Here is a 17,899-nt window from a genome sequence, read left to right as displayed (position 1 = left end):
CACCTTGGGTATCCAGAGGCCTAGGCAACTCCACGTGGGAGTTGGTCGCAGCCTGTGGCTCTGAGGTAGCGGGTGTCAGGGGCTGCGAAAGTGCCTCACTGAGAACCGGCGAACTGGCAACTGGCCTAGAAGAGGTTTTGTCGTCAGTTTTGGGCCTCGAATGCCTGTCCTTATCCTTATCTTTGCGTTTTTTGTGAATTCCGGTCGTCGGTTGTTCTGATGACATGGTATAATTAAACCTTCGGCCAAAGTAATGGCGAGCAAAATCAAACCGACGTTTAATAGTGCGTTTGTTAAATTTAGCACAAAACCGGCAACTAGTGACGTCGTGATCTGGGCCTAGGCATGGAATACAGTAAGAATGAAAATCTTTATGAGGTATTTGCTTCCCACAAGAAATACAATTATTAACTTTTACTGACATCGTTCTGAGGCAAGAAAAAGTTTCCCCAATGGGATACTTAGCTTTATTGAAGACTTCGGTTCTGAAAATCGAATTTGATATCTCAGGAGTCGGCTGACCGGCACTTGCGAACTGCTTTTGCTTTGGGCACCGCGCGTCAAGAAAGACTGAAGAAAATGGCTTTGGCTGCTTCTTATATACCCCTGACGCACTGACGTCAGGGAGGAGGCGACAGCAACCGACTTCGGACCAAGACTTTGGAACTCTGGCCGACTGCGGGACTGCCTGACGGCAGGATAACCCAAGTGTAATGACTGCAGCAGTGAAACACGATGAACATCAGGAAGTTCATCCTTGGTTTGGCATCTATGTCTGTACTGGACACAAGTAGCACACAAATGTTTCATCTCTCAAGCCTTTGCTTATACTTGTCAGAGATTCGGAATGCATGGCTAGGCTTTAAAAGGCCCTTGTGGTCATTAGTCTAGTAAATGCCTATGAACCTATATATATATATATATATATATATATATATATATATATATATATAGACATTGATATATATATATATATATATATATATATATATATATATATATATATATATGTATATATATATATATATATATATATATATATATATATATATATATAGGTATAGATATAGCTATATCAATATCTATCTCTGTCTCTCTCTATATTTCTATATAAGCAGTTGTTTGAACTGAATCACAACTGACTGAACAATTAAACAAGAAACATCTTTATTAAATTATCACATATGACATAGGCAAGCTTACTTTTACATAAATGAAAACAAACCATCCTGATACAATTCTAGTTGCAAACATTCTACGTTACAAGACATGTTGACATAATTGTAGTTGCAAACATTATACATCACTTATAATCTATCCAGTCATTGTCAGTCAAACATTACATAGCTCATTCAAATCCTGTTTTTTAAACCTTGTTCCTCCTCTGCATGTATTGTTCCCACAATTCCCATTTTTTTCCTATGTAATTTGCTCATACCCTTTTCTAAATATCCCAATTCCAGTTGTTACTATTTTCACTACTTCCAGTACAGTTGGTTAGACTTTGATTTCCATTTTCTAGTAATTGCTTTTTTGAAAGCCACTATAATTAGACTCAGCAAGGCCTTATTATATCCAGGCAATTCCGATTCTGTATCACAGTTCAAAAAAATCAGTTCCATAGTTATACCAATTTGCTCACCCTACTGACTGATCCCAACAATTAAAACACTGAACCTCACTTCAATGAGATGAGAGTATTGAACATTTTAATCATTGAAAGCCTACATCAGTGAATCTATCTCACCACATTGAACAGAAATAGTTGGCCAACAGCTGCGCGTAAGTTGGAAAGAATATACATATTTACTACCATCATGTTATGCACGCTAAAAGTAATAAGTAAGATGCTAACGTTGCAGGTCTTGGCCAACTATTACTTTTCAAAGTGGTGAGATTTGCTGATTTTGACTTTTGATGATTAAGATGTTCGATGCTCTCATTTTACTGAAGTGAGGTTCGATGTTTTAATCATTTGATCATATGACATGAATCTACAGACTCAAGTTGTACCATACAGAATCATGTTACGCCATGTAAAATCATGCTACACGACTCAGAAACATATTACACCACTGCGAATCATGTTAAACCATGCAGAGTCATGTTACACCCCTTGGAACTGTGTTAATCCATGCAGAATCATGCTAGACTATGCAGAACCATGTTACAACATGCACAACTGCGCAGAATTGTGTTACACAATGCAGAATCATGTTATAAAATACAGAACCATGTTACCCCATACAGAGCCATGTTACCCCGTACAGAGCCATGTTACACCATGAAATTGCAGTTAGGAAAATGCAGGTACATCTGCTCCTGGCATGATTTTATTTAGGATATAAAAAGGACCAGGACATGAAAACATTAGAAAGTATTCTGATAAAGAACTTTAGTCATGAAGTTACATACCTTTTTCAGACATTGACATCTGGCCCAGATAGCTTTCTAGAGGAACCTGAAAGAAAAATAAGGTATAACAGGAAAAAATAATGCTTCATGTGACTTAGTGAATACATGGACTTACAGCACTATCAATTGTTCTCATTTTCTTAGAAGTTAGCTACAAGGTCTATGAATCAAGTAACTCCATGTTCATTTTCTGCCTTTGTTTTATTACAGGGACATTTTGATTTATTATCTGTCACTTGATCATACGCCTTTCAGCAATCACTTAGAAATTACTATAGGATGGCTCATCTCACCCCTTAAAAGGCACTTGTATCTAGTGGTTTTATCCAGTTAGCTAGTAAGTAAAAATAAAGTGAAAAAGCTGACATAAAATTTGAGACATCTATTCAGATTTTAAAACTTCACAAGCTGTAAGCTATTTATTTTAGTTCAAGTGTGTGTGTGTGGGGGGGGGGGGTATATGTGTATTAGAGGCATAGAGACTACTATCCTGCCACAGGAGTCAAGCAGGTCTATGCTTTTTGTATAATGCATATGTATTTAATGTCATACTACAATGTAGACTTTCATTTGGCAGTTAGTAACAGAAGAGTTGTATAGCACTTAGATTACACTTTTTTTTGCTAATTGGGTAGCTCCATTTTAATTTTATGTGCAGCTGTAGCAGCTATGGTAGATCTTACTGAACCTAATTTTACTGATGGGACATTTCTGCAAAATATAAGGAACAAAAACTCTGAAAGTACTACCCTGAGTGAAGTGTGAAAGCCTCTACAACTCCAGAGGGCTTGGGCTTTGTCCTTCTTCACTCCCTTACTTAATAGAATCACTTCTGAGGTTTCAGAACTTCAAGAGATGGATAAGCTCTTGAAAGGGTTCTGTCAATACAATGATACCCATCCATATATATATTTCTGTTGTAACTGCCCCAACTATGACCTGTTTGGTGTTTTAATGCTGTGCACCACATTGTGGTAATTAATGCTAGAATGGTCATTTGCAACATTCTAATAAATGCAGACACTGCTAACCTTGTCCACTAAAGATTGTGTCCAGTTATGTCCACAGAGTGAAGGCCTGTAACCGCCCACCCAGGGAAGTAATGCATCCCAAGTCACCACCCTTCCTTCCCTCCCTCTTCCTATACAACTAATTCATCACTCTTAACACATAGTAAATGCATTGACTTATTCATGATAAGACACATCTTTGGTGTTGCAGATGCAACTGTTTTTATTCTGCTGCTTTTCTTAAATGTCCTGTTAGCTACAGTTTATAAATGCAATGTTTTATGAGTTGCAGGATTTTGTATGTTCTTTACATGGGACAGAACACAGGTCACCTACAAACCTATCTTTCAGTACGTTTGTCAGTTCTTCACCAAGGTAGCAATGCCTTGCTAACATACACAGTTCTGTCACATATTCCTAAATGTTTTCTTATTTCATTTGATTACTTTTACATAATAATAATTTCATAATTTGTATAATGTTTTACAGTAACCAAACATTTTGAGACCTCTTTATTTAGATGGTTTGTTTAATAACCAGTGATACCAAACCATACTGCACTCTGTAAATGTTTGTACTCTTTACATTAAGCACTACTAGGTGTTTAGTGATCTGTAGTACTATCTGCTGTATAACACAGTTAATTTCTCTCAAGATATGTTATCTAGTCTTCCACAATAGCATCAAAAGCTTTAACACAGAAAATGTTTTAGTGATTAATCTTAAGTCATAGTCTACCCAAGAGGTTAATGTGTGATGAGAAAATCTGATACCCTATAGCCTTATGTGCCCCTTAGGGTATCAAGAGAAGTCAGTACCTGTGAGTCTGGAAGAGACAGAAAGGGGAGTGGACACAGGCAACCCATGATTTACAATGGGGTGTCTGGATTTCTGTTAAGGTTACAGGCCACTGCCATACGGAGAGATCACATGAGAGTTCTTCGATGCCTCTTCTTTTAAGATACACAAAATGGCTGCAGATCTTCACAAGCATATAGCAGAGACCTCTGTAGTCCACTGGTCCCCATACAGAGTGTTGTAGACAAATGTTCTGTGACCAGCACGCTGGATTAACAGGTAAGAGCTGTGCCTCTCAGTTTCAGGGTCAGGGATTCAACCATCTCCTCCTGTGACTGTTTGTATAGAACTGACATATGCTGCTGGTTTTTCCAAGGTTTTTTTCTGGTACTCCAGTTTTCACCACCTAACAAAAGTGTTGGCTGACTGTCCTTAGAACATGTGTTTTCAGACATGACTAAAACTAGTGTGAGATAAACAGTTAGCAAATGACTAAGTTAATCATTATATCTGACTTGTTGCATGACAGCAAATTCACATTTATTATGGAGATGAGATTTGATTTAAACTTTCCCACATCTGATAGCACTTTTGCTAAAGGGAGTCTGTATTATACAGTCCCCTTGATGGATTAAGATTGAAAGGCACTGCTTACATATATTTTAAATCTAAATTGGAAGTGGATTAGTTATATATTTTGGAAGTGGTGCAGGTTTATTGTGGGGATGCCAACACCTTAACTATAGATTCTTTTGTGTCAGTAAATCAACTGGATTAACTCCTAGTGAGTTAGAAAGGGAATCTGAGGAGAAAACCTATAAAATAAAGCTAAAAAGATAGTTTCTGTGACCCAGAGAGAGTAGTATGTTATACTGAAGTAAAGTCTATGACAGGTGGGTGACCTGTAATCAATTACTAAATAGTCTCATAGACTTTGACCAGATGTATGGAGACTGCCATAAACAGTACAGTAGGTTATGAAAGTGAAGTTGAATGGTATACTTTTACAAACCATTGCTGCAGTTTGCCTTCTCGCTTGGAAAAGGACTGTTGAAATATGACTGAAATATATGCACTACAACTTGTTTTTTGATGTACTACCTCATTTCAGCTCTAAGATGACAGCTTGTGAAACCTAATGAATCCATTAATGATATAGTTCTTTCAACTGCCCATTTTAATAGTTCTAACAAATATTTGGAAGTATCATTAAATTTGAAAATATAGCCTGCTAAACATGTTGAATTTGTTGCCTTGTATATTCTAACTTCAGATGTTTAAGTTATGAACTTAGACAATCATGCAGCAAATATGTCAGGTACATATTAAAGTGAACAGAAGTAACTTTGCTGAAATTATTATAGGATCATAGGAAGCTACTAGGCTAACAGCTCCAGGGCCCTTACAAGCCAAGCCAAGTTCAACCCATGTTCCCAAGGGGGTGAGACACTAAAATCAGCACCTATTGCCCCTGTGCAAGAGGGACACAGGTGAAATCCCTGGGGTAAATTTTCGGTTACCCATCCATTTGTTCAAATTATGGTTAAATAGGGCCAATGAGGGGCTTTGTTTAACATAAATAGGAAGCCTGTTGCAAAGGTGGGGCAGCCTCTGTGAGACAAATCTTTCTCCAGCAAATTCTGTTGATATCATATACCAGGTTAAGGTCCTTTGAGCAAGTAACCCGTGTGCCATTTGACTTGCAAATGTGCAGCATTTCCATTAAAGCTGGGTCAGAGATTGCTCTGTATGCAAGGCATAGAATGCCTCTGAGTAGTCTGTATGACACAGAGTAAAGTGACAATGATTTCAGGCAGTCCGCATAAGACAGATCTTGAAGACCCTGAATTTTCTTTGTAAGGAACCTCTGTGGTCTCTGCAATTGCTGCAGGTGTTTGGCAAGAAACATACCAAAAGGATCATTGTACTCTATTATTGGCCTGATGAGTGAAGAGTACATGGGGTTATAACCTCTTTTTTTTTTACTGGAGGCAATGCCCTTATTTATGAGATGAGTAATATAAAATGCCCTTCTTAACCACTGTGGAGACATGGTTTTTAATGTTAAGACTGTCACTACTGACTGTGTGCTTATACATGGTAGATGATGGTCTGGCAAAAAATATGAGAGAAGTCTTACAAGATTTTTTATTATTTCTTCATTAGCTGTTTGTTACCTCACTCAAGCTAGTTAACTTAGGCTGATTTTATCATTGGGGCTGATGACAAATGATTTAGCATTTACAAAGAGTTCCTGTCAGTTATTTGGGTTTATTCAATGTAATTTATTTATTCTTTAACAGGATCAGTTGACTGATCCTTCTCATACACTCTTCATCTATAACCCTTCATATGGATACTTTTGTTCATCGGCCAGTATGTTTTTTGGAGGTGGTAGAACTAGTCATAGGCTGACCACTACCTGGCCTTGTGACGATTGGGGAGAGATGGGCGAAGGCTGCCAGCCTAGTCAAACTGAATATGATACATAATTCTGGCATTTGTAAATAAATGTAAAATACAGGCATGATTTCTTGATTGCAAAAGATTACTGTGAAATGTGGAACTGCAAAATATGTGACAACATTGCACTCTACTGGCCCAGTGAAGCATGTTGTGATCCTTTCATATTAGAATTCAGCTCCAGTGCAGCTGGATGAAGGTTTCATGCCCACTGTTTTAAGGCTAAAGTTTATGATCAGAATTTACATGTGGAATGTGCTTTATTGCTCTATTTTCTGTTAGAATATACATGTGAAATGCCTTGTATTGTTGTAAGTTTGTAAGGTGTTAGATTGCTAAATAACGCAGTTTGTGGCCGGAGAACTCAGACCAGGTGTTAACATGATGCAATATGAATACTGGGAAAACCTAAGTGTCAAAAATGATGTAATTTTGGGAGGGCCTTAGAGACATGTTTGTTAGTAATGTTTAAAAACTATTTCTTACAAGAGACCTGAAAGCATTTTGATCTGGACATCTAACTCAGCACTCTGCCTAAGCTCACATGTAAGTTTTAGCACTGTGATTTCTTTTTTTCTTTGAAATCAGACCTGTCCTACTGTATTATTTTAAGTTTCTGTGTGATCGGTGAACTCTTAGATATCTCTGTGGTGTAGTAGTTTTGTCTTGTGTTTTAATTATTTATTATTAAATATTTTTAAAACCTTCTATCTGTGGCTGCTTTGTGTAGATATAAGCTGTAGAGTACATTGCATATTTATAGAGGTTATTGTAATAGGCCACTCTAAAGTAAGCCATGACTGTTAGCCATACTACCATTGGATAATAATATTGCACAGTAATAATTGGAAACCCTTTTAAGGGCCTTTTAGTAGCTGATATTATTAACTGGGTGGTGGCAGTAATTACTACCGTATAGTCTGGGTAAAGGGGTACATTTGGAGAATCTGTGTCAGCCTTTCCCAGGAGTGTCTGTGAAGTTGTATAAATACTTATCTCAAAGTGTGTGTGTGTTGTGTCAGCTATTTGGCAGGGACATGAAGCACTGGTTGGAGAGAGAGAGGGTACTGGAGGTTTTAGCTTACCCAGTTAGTCTGAGACCTGGACCCTATAGCTGTGCCAGTGGGGAGTCTTATTGGGAATCTGGTGAGCAAGGGAGCAACCAGCCCCAGACTGACTGTGATCTCTGTGTGCACTTAAGGGAAATTGTACTTTACTGTGTGTATTAGTTATCCTTTCCTCTTCTAGGAGACAACCTCCCTGGTGTTAGTGGTGAGGATTGAGGATTCTTGATTGCTGGGCCAGGGCACTGTCGTCACAGGCCTATTTCAGCTAAGCTTTCTCTTGTATTATTACTCCCCACTCTTCACTTGACTGAATAGAAAAAAATCTAATTATGATCTCACTCCTGTAGTTAGCCAGCTCTTTTTGGGGAACAGTTTGAGTGAACGTGTCTCTCTGGCCATGGCCAACAGCCATGCTTTCCAAACTGAGCTAGACACTCTAGTCATATATAGCCATCTGCTGTTGGGTTATGCCAGACATGGTATGACCTTGAGCTGCATATGTTAACAAGGTAAGGGAGATGGCTGACCACAGGAGAAGGCTGAACACAGGAAGGGGTGTTTCTCCTTGTAGAGGCCATGCTTGAAGTGGGCCTTTACTATTTATTGCACCAATCCAGGTATCAAAAACTAGTTACTCTTCAAAGATTAAAGAAATTCCTTACAAACTCTGTCAAGGTAAATCTATCTATCACTTACCTGTTACCTTCTCTCCTATAGGGAGCCCCTGTCATGCCAACCTACAAGCCTCACTTAATGCTATGCTTGAGCAATACTACAACAAAGTTTCCAGATTTGCTTTCAAAAGAATACTTAGAAGACCCACCACTATTTAGCACTAAAAACACTTAACAGGCTTGAACTTTCTCACCACCTATCTTATACCCAGCTTATCTTAACCCACAAAATCATCTATACCTCAATTGCCTGCTCAGCAATTAGCCCCTTACTCCGATACTATTTACCCAAACGTCCCCTTCGGTCAGATGATAAACTGCTTACCATCTACAAACCACAAAGGGCTGATGGAGTCAGTCTCTATCCAATAATGTAGCTAGAACTGGAATCCAATTCCTTTATTAAACAGGCCCATTTCACACCTTCATCTTTTCAGACATTACTAAAAGACTTCTTCTCTGCCTCCTGGCTTTGTCCCTGCTCCTTACGTGGGACATTGCTTCTCTTAAGATCCTTCATCACATTCTAATACCTCCCTTCCTAGTATTAAATCACCTAACCTGCATATCCGCTTCAAATACTTCACTTTATTGTACTTCTTAAACTACTATACCTACTTCTAAATATCACAGCCAAATTACTGTTCCATCTCTACGTCTCTATCAACACTCAGATTTGCTTATCTCCTCTAATATCCTACCTTGCTGTATTTCTTAAATGACTCCCACCTATCTTATATATTTTCATCATTGTTTGTTGAGATATTAAATGCTATCTACAACAAGCCTAAAGTTAAACTACATAACAGTGAACACACCTTATTTGAGAATACTAACAGATACAAGACAAGGGTGTCCATTATCAGCGGTGTTACTTGCATTGTATTTAGACCACTGAATGTGTTGGTTAGTAATTTTAATTTGCAGAAATCTATAACTTGTAATGCAGTATTCAAAAATTTCACTGCACTTAGATGACATGTTGGATTAGTTGATAAATCCTGAAGTTAATACTGAGAGACTGTTTTAGTTATTACATAAATTTGGTAAGATGTGTGGATATACACCAAATAAAACAAAAACATTTGTGGTGGAGTTTAATTATTTGCCTTCTGAGTACTTGTAAAAAGACTATAGGCTGGATTCATAAAGGTTACCACAAAGTGTACACTTAGGGTAACCTTTCTGAGTGAAAAGACCCACAATCATTGTGGTAGAGCTGTTCTTGAATTCAGACAGTGTACACAGAGTGCACATATAGTGCACACGTTGTTGTAGCCTTTATGGATCCAGCCTTAAATGTATGGAGAGATTAATTTTTTTGGACTCAACATGGCCATCAAAGCCACCTCCAACACCCTGACTATCTCCACAGTAAGTCCCATCTCAGTGGTCCCACAATGTTCCCTTTAATGGGAGGTCTTCCACAGGGGACAGCTCCTACTCTAAGGCAAGAAATTCTGGGTAAGCTAACCTGCCAGGCAAACAGGTATAATATCAAGGGCTTCTGGTAGGTGTCACCCATGTGGCAAGCCAGAACAGCCTCCCCCCACTATGGATGTGTGAATCAGCAGAGGCTCACCCCCCACAGCTAGCTTGTAAGGGGACCTGAACTGCCTATGCCATAGTCATGGCTTTAGCCCTTTGTGCCACAGTGCTGGCACCACACACACGGTTTATTTATTTATTTAATTTTTTTCATTAGTTAACTGGGATAGTCCAGCTGAGCCAAAGCCCATTTTCAGTGGTGGCCTGGGGAGGAAATCTCTAAGAGTTCTAATTAATTGCACATGCAGAGTAAAAACATAGAAAAACATGCATTACAAGAACACATATTTACATATTTTGTCAGAAATAAGGTATGCACAGGTAACGGTATTATGACCAGTGAAGAAACTTACATAGTTATCAATATGAACAGCTTGGATGGGGGAATGTAAAGCACCCAACTTACCGTTGATTAAATTTATATAAGAACGAGTTAAAACAGACTACGTAAAGGAAAGGAGTTTAAGTGGAGATGTTGAATGATCTTGCCCCCCCACCACCACTGCTTGTCTCCTTGAGAGCTAGGTGAACCTTGGTGACTTGGGTCACATTTGGGACATCATCCCTCTATGCCACAGAGCCAGCTGAGGGTGTGTAAAATACTTTTACAAGCACTGCCATCCCAAGATCTAAATTTTCTAGACCTAGTAACATACCTTAGTATTGGAATCAGATTAGATCACTGTCCTTGAGTAATGTGAAACTCTAGATTCCTTTCACGTGTCCTTCTAAACGTATTAGTTTCAAGTGGTACTCGTATTACCCATGTTACCCGGCCTGTGCCTGCAAATGATCCGTTACCCTGGTAAACAAACTAAAATAAATAAGTAAAATAAATAAGTGTTCTAGACCCCATTAATATCTTGTGAAAACTGCTAACTATGCTGCTTAACACTTTAAATTCTCCTTGTCTACAAATGCCTGGATGCCTACAAAGGCCACTGCTCCTCCTTTGCAGAGTGCAACTGAAGCATCTTATGGATCACTGGTAACTGACTGTACAAATCTTTGTGGGAATCCAATCCTCCACGCTTGACATTAAACTAAGCCCAAGTTAATGCCTCCCCACCCTCTAAATATATATTGTCCAAATATGAACCAAGGTTGAAGCAGTTCCTACAGCCTCCTCTACACCTGTCTGCATCCTCCCAATCCATAGACATACCTATTGGTAACACCCACCTGAGTGTCTTGGCTTCTTTCACTGTCCATTTGATCCCCTTCAGTAACTTAGTTGTTACAACTTTCTAACCTTAACTGTGCCTTCCTCATCCATTTCATCTTCAGGAATAATCCTTGTAAGGTATCCATTTTTCCAAACAAAGTCTTCTTTGATATTGCCTTGTATTCCACAAATAAGAAGTGAAGGAACATTTTTAATATGGCTACCATAAAGTAAAATCAAAATCAGGTACTCCTGGGACGCCTTGAAACAATGGTAACTTTGTAACTTCCAGCTATTTCTTAGTTTCTGCCCCATTCAAAATAAATGAGCAGCTGCTTTCATAATTTAGAGAAAAAAATATGAAGGGAGGAGGCAGGAAAACCGTAAGCTTCATATAATGTCAACATTTAGGCAAAGAACTGCAAAATACAAAGGCAGATCTTTTTCCATTTCCTGAAAATTCAGTACATCTTTTCAGAATGTCCCAATAGATAAATTCTGAAACAGAGTACAAAGGATTAGTACAGATAAAAATCACTTTAACTAGCGGATCTAGGAGACTCTCTCTCTCTCTCTGATACTGTCCCTGTGGGAAGAATAGACACACCTTTTTGAAGTTTCCAGTAGTTTATAACATTAAGCACATAGATGGAAGAGTGTTCTTGTTTTAATACATTACATTCAATAGGTCAGTTATTTAAAGGAAGTTACAGACAATGGTAGGAGGGTCCCAGGAGCCAATAAGCTGAAAAGCTCCTAGGGATCCTCCCACCATTATCTGTAACTGCCTTTAAATAGCTGACCTGTTGAATGTAATGTATTAGAACAAGAACACTCGTCCATGTACTTACTTAAATGAACAGACTACTGGAAAGTGGAAGAAGGCGTCCTTATTCCTCCCACAAAGAGGGGATCTGAGAGAGAGTGATAGATGGAGAGAGGGTCTCCTAGATCTGCTAGCTAAAGTGATTTTCATCTAGACTAATCCTTTAAACTCGGTTTCTCATTATTCCTGTCACCCTCTGGGTCACAAGTGGGATACCAGACTTCACTCGAGCAGTCTGGATTACCTCTGATAAATATATTAACTTTAAACCTATATAAAATATGTATTTATTTATTGCTTTTGTTTACAGTGAAAGTCCAACTGGGCACAGATACCAGTTTCAGCTGAGGCCCCGGGAGAAATGCTCCATTTTATAGAATGAGTAGAAATCATTTATACAAAATTTATATAATAAATGTACATATGTACATACGTACATACATTCACAAAATAGCAAGGCTATGACAGTTAATCAAAAATAATAAATGTACATACATAGAATAATAAATGTACATGTACAGAATAGTAAATGAACCTACGTAGAACAGTAATGATATGGCAATTAATGAAAACATGACAGTTAAAACAAGAATAGATCTTAATTGATATCAACTTATAAGAATCTATTTATTTTAAAATGGAATCAGCTGTAAATAAATGTGGAGTAGGAGACAGTGAAGTGATCCTAGGATGAAGACGATTACAAATTATGAAGGCGTACTGTGGAGGTCCAGGTAAAAGGTAGATAGAGATAGTGGAGAGGGATAGATGGTGGTCAGGTAGTTGGAGATTGTGAAGAAGTAGCTGTGTTATGGTCACTTACGTAAAACAATGGTGACAGTAAGGGTTGGAGATTATCTAGAAACATCACATGTATAGAGCTGGCAACTGAGTAGGTAGGACTCTTGCTGAGTTTTAAATTATTTTAGAGAGTGTTGTTGTCATATTAATAGTGAGATGGAGTTCCAGGATTTAGGGAGGTGGTGGGAGAGTACTGATTTCCCAGCAGAATTGTTGGGTTTGGATACACGTAATAGGTTTTTGTCCAATGAACATAATGGCCTGGAAGGGTTATATATTTGTATGAGGCTGGAGATTTTTTTATTTATTCATTTACTTATTTTACATTTGTTGACCGGGCTAGTCTAACTGGATATGTGTCCATTTTCAGTAGAGGCCCGGGGAGATAAGCTCCGAGGAAGCAAAATATAATCACATTATACAAAGATTAATTTGTATGTTGAACACTGCAGGTAAAGAACAGGGAATAATCACAGAGGTCGTTTGTTCATAGCATAGTGCTAAATATACAAATACAAGTTGCAATACAGCATATAACAAGACAGCAGCTGAGTTAGATAATATATTAGTAAACAAGTTGACATAAAGAAGGAAAACAAAAAGTAGGAGCCGTAATAATCAGTATAAGAGTAAAAACTAGTGTGCTTAAAGAAATTATGAGGATGTAAGTAAAAAAAATCTAGAACAGTCTAGCTCAGTTGTTACTAAGAAAAGGAACAAGAACACTGAGAAGAGGAGAGCAGGTAGATCCAAGTAAGAGAGGTAGCAGATCAGTCTGGTTTGGTACAGGGGCACAACCAGTGTGTTCTGAGAAAAAGTTTCAGTTTGTTTTTAAAGAGTGATATAGAGGGAGCAGAGGAAAGTTCGCTAGGAAGAAGGTTCCAGGATTTTCCAACAGCAATAGGGAAAAGAGAGTCCCCAGCCCTGTTGTTTGACTTACAAATATTTACTAGAAGTCTATGTGATGAACGTAAGGTCTTTAGATTGTTGTAGGGGATAATGAGGGTAGATAGTATAGGGGTATTGGTAGGATGGTAAAGGGTTTTGTGGGCAATGGTAAGTTGGTGGAATTTAAGCTGATTTTGTAATTCAAGTCATCCTAGTTGCTTTAGGTTAATACAGTGGTGGGTTCTGAAAGGGTTACCTGTAGCAAATCTGGCTATGTTATTGTAGGCATTTTCCATTTTATTAAGGTTGTTTTTAGAGAGATTAGTGTATATGGGTAAGGCATAGAGAACAGTAGAAATTAGATGAATGTGAGCAATAGTTATTCTTACTGCAGGGGAGAGAGAAAGGGTTTGATCCTGTAGAGACAGCCCAGTTTTCTATTAACAGATTTTAAGGTATTGTTAATATGGGTGTCAAAGTTAAGATTGTTATCTATGGTGATACCAAGTAGTTTGGTAGTTGGGTCTGGGGATATAGGAGTACTGGTATTGGACGTTACTGTGAAGTCTACTGGGGGGACTTACAAGTAGGAGTGAAAAGAAGGAGTTTAGTTTTTTTGGGGTTTAGAAGGAGACAGCGTCGAGTAAACCATAGTTCAACTGTGTTAAAGACCTTTTGGGTTCGGGAGTGAAGTTCAGATATTGATGTGGCTGAGCATATAAGTGTCGAATCATCTGCATAGTTTATGCATGTAGCTTGGGGTTTGCTAGGTGAAGGTCGTTGATAAATATAGAAAATAGGAGAGGTCCTAATATGGACCCTTGGGGGGGGGCCCTATGTCGATGGGCAGATGGGTAGATAGAATGTTATGCCAAAGCACGGCCTGTTGTCTGTTATCCAGATAGGATTGGAACCATTTTATAGCTAATGCATCTAGTGTCAGAGATTTGAGGATATTTGTAAGTATCTGGTGATTTACCATATCGAACGCCTTAGATCTATAAACAGTGCAGAGGAAAGCATATTGAGGTTGCGTTTTTTGTTGATACAGTGAGTGAAGGAAAGAAGGGCAGTAGTAGTGCTGTGGGAAGGTCTGAAACCATGTTGAGCGTTGGAAAGTAAGTTATTTTGGATTAGGTGGTCTAGCAATTGTTTATGGATGCATTTTTCCATGATCTTTGCTAAGGGAGACAGTAGGGCAATGGGACGGTAATTGGAGAGTTCAGTGTTATGAAGGGGGATAATATGGGAGACCTTCCATATGACAGGGATGCGTCCTTCACTGATTGTTCTATTGATAAGAATGGAAATGGGGTAGGCAATAGATTTGGCTGCCTTTTGTAGGTATTCAGTGGGCAGCTGGTCTGCAGAAGGAGTGCATGGTTTAAGTTTTTGGATGAGGGCAAGAATATATGCAGTTGGGACTGGTTGGAAGAGAAATGGAGGGGGTAGGTTAGTGATATAGTTGGATATAGGTAAGTTCTGAGGTGGATAGCTGACTGGCAAGGGTATGAATAGCCTCAGCGAAATAGGTATTAATGGCACTGGCAGTCTGCTTGGGATTCTCTTGGTCTATGCCTTGTGGGTTTGGTGTGATGGATTGACCTGGGTGTAATAATTGATTAATACTTGCCCAGAACTTTTGTGGTTGATTATGGTGGGTCTGTTGGAATTGTAGGTAGTAGTTTCTTTTGTCAGACAGTACTGCTTTTTTAGTTTTGTTTCTTAGTTGTCTGAAGTTTTGTTGATCTACTGGGTTTTTAGTTGATCGAGATTTATTCCAGTATTTATTTCTGAGTTTGATTTTTTGCCTGATTTCTTTTGAAAGCCATGGGGCAGATTTAGTTCTCATTGTTATAGAGCGTGTTGGGGCATGGTGGTCTAGTATGGCTAAGAAGGAGTTAAAGTAATTGACAGCTTCCTCCAGTGTGAGGTATTTTAAGGGAGACCAGTTACATGCTCTTAGCTCCCTTTGGAAGAGATCGGGGTTGAAGTTTTTCTTGGTTCTAATTGTCCTAGATATGGTTGAGTTAGGTAGATTGGTTTTATGCCTGATGATGTAGGTTAGTGAGTGGTCACTTACATCATCAGGGAGGGCACCAGAGTCATATGTCTGGAGATGATTATTTATGAGAATCCAGTCTAAGGTACTTTCTTTCTTATTAGGCTTGTTTATCCTGGTAGGGGAGGTAATGGTTTGTGAAAAACAAAAAAGATATGGCTTGTAGGGTGGCTATTGCTACAACACTTCCAATCAATGTTAAAATCACCTAGGATTATGGTTTCTTGAGGTAAATTTTGGGATAGTTACCAGAGGATATTCTCTATTGTGGTAATGTTATTACCAGGAGGAAGATAGGTACAGATAATATAAATGGATTTGAATTTGTTAAGTTGAAACTTGGTAATAAGAATTTCAGCGTTGGAGACTTGAAGTTGTATATAGTCGAAGGTAGTAATTTGTAGGCCAGATTTAAAAAGGATAGCTACACTGCCACCCTTTTTGGTTGTACGGTCAAGTCGCAAAATATTATAACTAGGTGGGATGACTTCATTCTGTTTAGTTGAAGGTTTTAACCAAGTTTCTGTTAAACAAAGAATGTCAAAGGAGTAGACTTCTAGGAGAGCATGGAGTTGTGCAACTTTGTTATTAATGCTACGTATGTTGAGGTGAGCCAATAAGAGTGAGTTAAGTGTTTAGTAAAGGAATGGATAGGATGGGGGTTGGGGTTGTGGAGTTCAGTGGTAGTAGCAGTTATAGGGCCTGGGTTTGGATGAATGTCACCATCTTTTAAAGAGAGGCGTAGTGTTTGAAATCTAAGATTTATACACAATGTTATGGATTTGTGGACATTCTGAGGAGGTTAGATAATGAGGGAATTCCCTTCGGGCAACACTGTGATGGGAGTTATTGGGAAAGTTGGCAGTGAGTCATGCTACTTTGTATTAACTTTGCTCAAGTTTGTTCAGCAAGGTCACTTTGATGTTGTTAAGGATAGGTGTAGACTATGTTAGAGTAGGCAAGAGGAGAGAACAACCTATAGAATAACCCCAGCTACAGTGTATCATGCCGTTAGCCTACAGAATAACCCCAGCTACAGTGTATCATGTCCTTAGCCTACAGAATAACCCCAGCTACAGTGCATCATGCCTTTAGCCTACAGAATAACCCCAGCTACAGTGTAACATGCCATTAGCCTACAGAATAACCCCAGCTACAGTGTAACATGCCATTAGCCTACAGAATAACCCCATCTACAGTGCATCATGCCTTTAGCCTACAGAATAACCCCAGCTACAGTGTAACATGCCATTAGCCTACAGAATAAACCCATCTACAGTGCATCATGCCTTTAGCCTACAGAATAACCCCAGCTACAGTGTAACATGCCATTAGCCTACAGAATAACCCCATCTACAGTGCATCATGCCTTTAGCCTACAGAATAACCCCAGCTACAGTGTAACATGCAATTAGCCTACAGAATAACCCCAGCTACAGTGTATCATGTCATTAGCCTACAGAATAACCCCAGCTACAGTGTATCATGTCCTTAGCCTACAGAATAACCCCAGCTACAGTGTAACATGCCATTAGCCTACAGAATAACCCCAGCTACAGTGTATCATGCCATTAGCCTACAGAATAACACCAGCTACAGTGCATCATGCCTTTAGCCTACAGAATAACCCTGGCTATGGTGTATTATGCCCTTGGCCTACAGAATAATCCCAGCTATGGTGTGTCATGCCTTTAGCCTACAGAATAACCCTTGGCCTACAGAATAACCCCAGCTACAGTGTAACATGCCATTAGCCTACAAAATAACCCCAGCTACAGTGTATCATGCCCTTAGCCTACAGAATAACACCAGCTACAGTGCATCATGCCTCTAGCCTACAGAATAACCCCAGCTACAGTGTATCATGCCTTTAGCCTACAGAATAACCCCGGCTATGGTGTATTATGCCCTTGGCCTACAGAATAACCCCAGCTATGGTGTATCATGCCCTTAGCCTACAGAATAACCCCAGCTACAATGTATCATGCCTTTAGCCTACAGAATAACCCCAGCTACAGTGTATCATGCTCTTAGCCTACAGAATAACCCTAGCTATGGTGTATCATGCCCTTAGCCTACAGAATAACACCAGCTACAGTGCATCATGCCTCTAGCCTACAGAATAACCCCAGCTACAGTGTATCATGCCTTTAGCCTACAGAATAACCCCGGCTATGGTGTA

General features: G+C 38.9%; 1 protein-coding gene across 4 annotated transcripts in view; it reads right to left on the bottom strand.

Annotated features, from left to right (window-relative positions):
• The window catches only part of LOC122811009 (interferon regulatory factor 3-like), a 782,651-nt gene that overhangs the window by 288,022 nt on the left and 476,730 nt on the right, over positions 1-17,899 (bottom strand). For all 4 annotated transcript variants that reach the window (XM_044082521.1, XM_044082517.1, XM_044082519.1 and 1 more), the window contains one exon: positions 2,416-2,461. In XM_044082521.1, the coding sequence (XP_043938456.1) occupies positions 2,416-2,461 (46 nt within the window). The remainder of the gene's footprint in view (positions 1-2,415; positions 2,462-17,899) is intronic.

Source organism: Protopterus annectens, chromosome 9.part0 (genome assembly GCF_019279795.1).
Source record: "Protopterus annectens isolate FY-2018-M chromosome 9.part0, PAN1.0, whole genome shotgun sequence".
In the NCBI taxonomy this organism is placed as follows: Eukaryota; Metazoa; Chordata; order Ceratodontiformes; family Protopteridae; genus Protopterus; species Protopterus annectens.
Note: the sequence above shows the minus strand (reverse complement) of the source record. Positions and strands in the feature narration are given on the sequence as shown.